The sequence below is a fragment of the Chiloscyllium plagiosum genome, chromosome 28 (genome assembly GCF_004010195.1).
Source record: "Chiloscyllium plagiosum isolate BGI_BamShark_2017 chromosome 28, ASM401019v2, whole genome shotgun sequence".
Classification (NCBI taxonomy): Eukaryota; Metazoa; Chordata; class Chondrichthyes; order Orectolobiformes; family Hemiscylliidae; genus Chiloscyllium; species Chiloscyllium plagiosum.
In genome coordinates, this window is record NC_057737.1 from 442,604 (window position 1) to 446,587 (window position 3,984).

At 42.4% G+C, this 3,984-nt stretch overlaps 1 protein-coding gene across 1 annotated transcript in view; it reads left to right on the forward strand.

Moving 5' to 3' along the window:
• Window positions 1-3,984, forward strand: part of poldip2 (polymerase (DNA-directed), delta interacting protein 2) — an 81,479-nt gene that overhangs the window by 48,992 nt on the left and 28,503 nt on the right. Inside the window, exon 10 of the mRNA XM_043718045.1 lies at window positions 567-646. Within this exon, the coding sequence (XP_043573980.1) occupies window positions 567-646 (80 nt within the window). The remainder of the gene's footprint in view (window positions 1-566; window positions 647-3,984) is intronic.

Genomic DNA, 3,984 nt, shown 5'->3' on the forward strand with positions numbered 1-3,984 from the left:
GCAGGTTAGGTGAATTGGCCATGCTAAATTGACCCTAGTGTTAGGTGAAAGGGTAGGTGTAAGGGAATGGGTCTGGGTGGGTTGCTCTTCGGAGTGTCGGTGTGGACTTGTTGGGCCGAAGGGCCTGTTTCCACACTGTAAGTAATCTAATCTAATTAGTTTCTGTGTTTTCTGCATTAAGCAGTAGCTACTATATTGCTGCAAACTACTTAGATCCAGCTATTGGTCATGAGAAGCATTATTTGAATATGTGCTGCCTTTAAGCAGAAGGCAAGAAAATGTCTTTCAAAAGTGCAGGATTATTTTGCCTACTGAAGATTATTCCCACCCAAGTCTATTCATGATTTGGAGATGCCAGTGTTGGACTGGAGTGTACAAAGTTAAAAATCTCACAACACCAGGTTATGGTCCAACAGGAAGGACACTAGCTTTCGGAGCGTCGCTCCTACATCAGATGGTTGTGGTTTCATGTCTATTCATGTTGCTTCCCAAAGCCTGTCATCCACAAATATCACCTCCGCCATATTCTTGACTTAAAATACTAATGCATATTTGTCTCTGTTCAGGAACCAGTTTTGTCAAAGGAGCAGCCTGCATTTCAGTACAGCAGCCACGTCTCACTGCAGGCTCCCAGCGGTCACATGTGGTGAGTACTCTGTTAACTCTAGTATTAAGATTGGTTCCGCAATCATGACTTTGCCTCGCTCAGTATCTGCTACATTATGCAGACTTCCTGAAATATAGATGTGATTTGGCACAAGCATATACTGGAGAGGTGGCCTGTCGAGGTGGTGTCATCATATTCCAGAAGTCCAGGCTAATGTCCTGGGGTCACTGGTGTAAATCCCACCACAGCTGTTGAAAATTAAATTAATAAAATTAATTTTAAAAGTTTGGACTATGAAATTAGTCTCATTAATAGTACCACATATATCAATCAATATAATTATTAATTATTGTGTAAACCTGTCAAGTTCAGGGAAGGGAATCTGTCATCCTTAACTTGTTCTGGTCTTCATGTGACTCCAGACCCACATAGTGAGACATCAGATGGTCATCAATCCTGACATCCGATCAAATATCCAGAGAACGTAAACTGTACTTGGTGAGAATGGCCTGCTCCTATGATAGATCATTAATAATTAAGCAGTGAGAAGCTGAGCTGTACAGAGCAGGAGGGTTCCAGTTAGTGTTTGCTGAGTTAGTTCAGATGAGATGGGAGAATTGGATCAAAGTGGCCACAATGGCTCCTTGGATCAAGAAGAGAAATATCAATTTCCAACTGCTGATTACTAACTGGGTGCCACTGTTGTTTGGGGTGTGCACGTATGTATATCCAGGATTCATGAAATTGAAGTGAGGATTGGGGCCCTCCCTGTTATTGCATTTATCCCTGCATGTGTGCAGTTTTAGCATAAGGGAGTAAAGATACCAAAATATTTTTTCTGGCTATTTGTATCCATGGATGATTGCAAAACTTACATTTATTACCTCCTTGTTAAGCCACCTGTGTTGCTTTTCAGTAAGCATGTTGAATCCCCACATCAGGTAGTTCAGTATACAGTACTGTGCTGCTTTAATTCTACAGCATTTATTTATTGAGAATCCATATTGCCTTTTTGTTACGACACGCCTGAAATATTGTTAAATCACTATTACTACAACAGCTGACTTCTGTGCTACTGTTGACATTATAAAATATCCCAAAGAACTTCCACAGATTGTCTGTGTCAAATCTTGTTTTATAACAATGAGATGTTTTTAAATTAGATTAGCTTCCCTACAGTATGGAAACAGGCCCTTCGGCCCAACAAGTCCACACCAACCCTCCGAAGAGTAACCCACCCAGACCCATTCCCCTACCCTATATTTACCTCTGACTGACTATGGGCAATTTAGCGTGGCCAATTCACCTAACCTGCACATCTTTGGATTGTGGGAGGACACTGGAGCACCCGGAGGAATGTATAATCACGCAAAATGATTTGAAAATAACAATGAGAATTTGAAAGTCAAAACGTTGCTTGTCAAGGAACCAGTGTGGGCCAGAGAGCACAGGGCTGATAATTGAATGGGGCATACACAATACAATACAGCAAAGGAACAAGCCCTTCGGCCCACCAAGCCTGCGCCAATCCCTAATCCTTATTTAGACCCATGACTTGAGCTCCTTTCCATATTCTTCAAGGACTTTGTTGTTAGTTGCCGAGACCTTCGGTATGCTGCTTCTTTTCACTAAGCTGATAAGTTTCCCTGTCATCCAAGGTTCCCATTTCCCCTGTCGTCCAAGATTCCCAAATCCTGCCATTCCTGTCCATTTTCACAAGAATGTACCTGACCTGCACTCTAATCAACTGGTCCTTAAAAGCACCCCACATGTCAGGTGTGGATTTCCCTTCATATACAGCAGCTCCCAATCCACATTCTCCAACTCTTGTCTAATTCAAGTATAGTTGGCCTTTCCCAATTTAACACCTTCATCCGATTGGTGTAAGCAGAATTTTAATTATCTCAGATTTATGGAGGCTGGACCAGCCAGCAATCTATTGAAATAAAACCAAAAAAATCTGTGGATACTGGAAATCAGAACCAAAAATAGAAATTGCTGGATAAGCTCAGCAGGTCTGGCAGCACCTATGGAGAGAAAGCAGAGTTTTGAGTCTGGTGACCCTTCTTCAAAACTATTCCAATATACTGCAGGTATAATTTATGTCAGTAATTAGAGGTCCGAATTTCAAGATTATCAGCAAGACAGCTGGAGTAAGATGAGGAGAAACTTTGTTACTCAGAGCTGTTAGGATTTGGAATACACTGCCTGGGAGAGTGGTGGAGGTAGATCCTTAGGACGTCTCAAAGAGACCAGGTATGTATTTGAAAGGGCTGAAGTTAGAGGGCTACAGAGACAGGGCTGGAATATGGGACTAGCTGGATAGTTCTTTCGGGAGCCGGTACACACGTGATGGGTCAAATGACCTTCTGTACTGTAAAATTCTATGATTTTAAGTCCAAAGGTAATCATGTTTTCTGCAGCAGCTAGGGTTAGAGTTAGGTTTTAGCAGATATGGAGATAGTTGGTCAATTTACAGTGTGTTGTTGCTGATGACCTGAATATCTGAGTCAGGTATGACATCAAGGTTGTGAACAGACTGGTTTCAGAGAAAGTTGGAGTTGGTTGCTAAAGGAAAGATTTTGGCATAAGGACTGAAAACACTGACTTCAGTCTTTCCCCAAAACATAATCGGAAGAATGGATATCTCATCGAGAACTGGAAACTGGATAAGTGGAGGAGGTGAGAGGGGTGATAGTGCAGTGGAGCTCAGTGTCTTTAATGCATTGGTGAAAACTAACACTCTGCGATTTGGATGGTGACTGCAAAAGGGCCATGTATAGGGATATCAAAGGATCGTATGGTTTGTGAGCCAGAAAGGAAGCCAACACTTGCTACATTTACAGAAAGTGCTGCAGAAACTCAGCAAGTTTGACAGCATCTGTGCATAGAGAAATAGAGTTAATGTGTCACATGCTTTGTCTTTGTTTTCTCTGTACAGATACTGTCAGACACACTGACTATTTCCAGCACCTTCTGTTTTTGTTTCAGATTTGGAACATCTACAATTTTTCATTTTTATTATCCTCACTACAGTTAGATTGTTGAGAATGACACCAGCAATTCCGATCTTTCATTTGTGCTGCCAAACCGTCTCACATTCTCGCCTGTCTTCTCACAATGCTTGAAAAAGTCTCATCCAGCACTTCACTTCGGCTGCCAGACATAACTACTGAACCAAAAATGTGTTGCTGGAAAAGCGCAGCAGGTCAGGCAGCATCCAAGGAGCAGGAGAATCGACGTTTCGGGCATAAGCCCTTCTTCAGGAATGAGGAAAGTGTGCCCAGCAGGCTGAGATAAAAGGTAGGGAGGAGGGACTTGGGGGAGGGGCGTTGGAAATACGCTAGGTGGAAGGAGGTTAAGGTGAGGGTGATAGG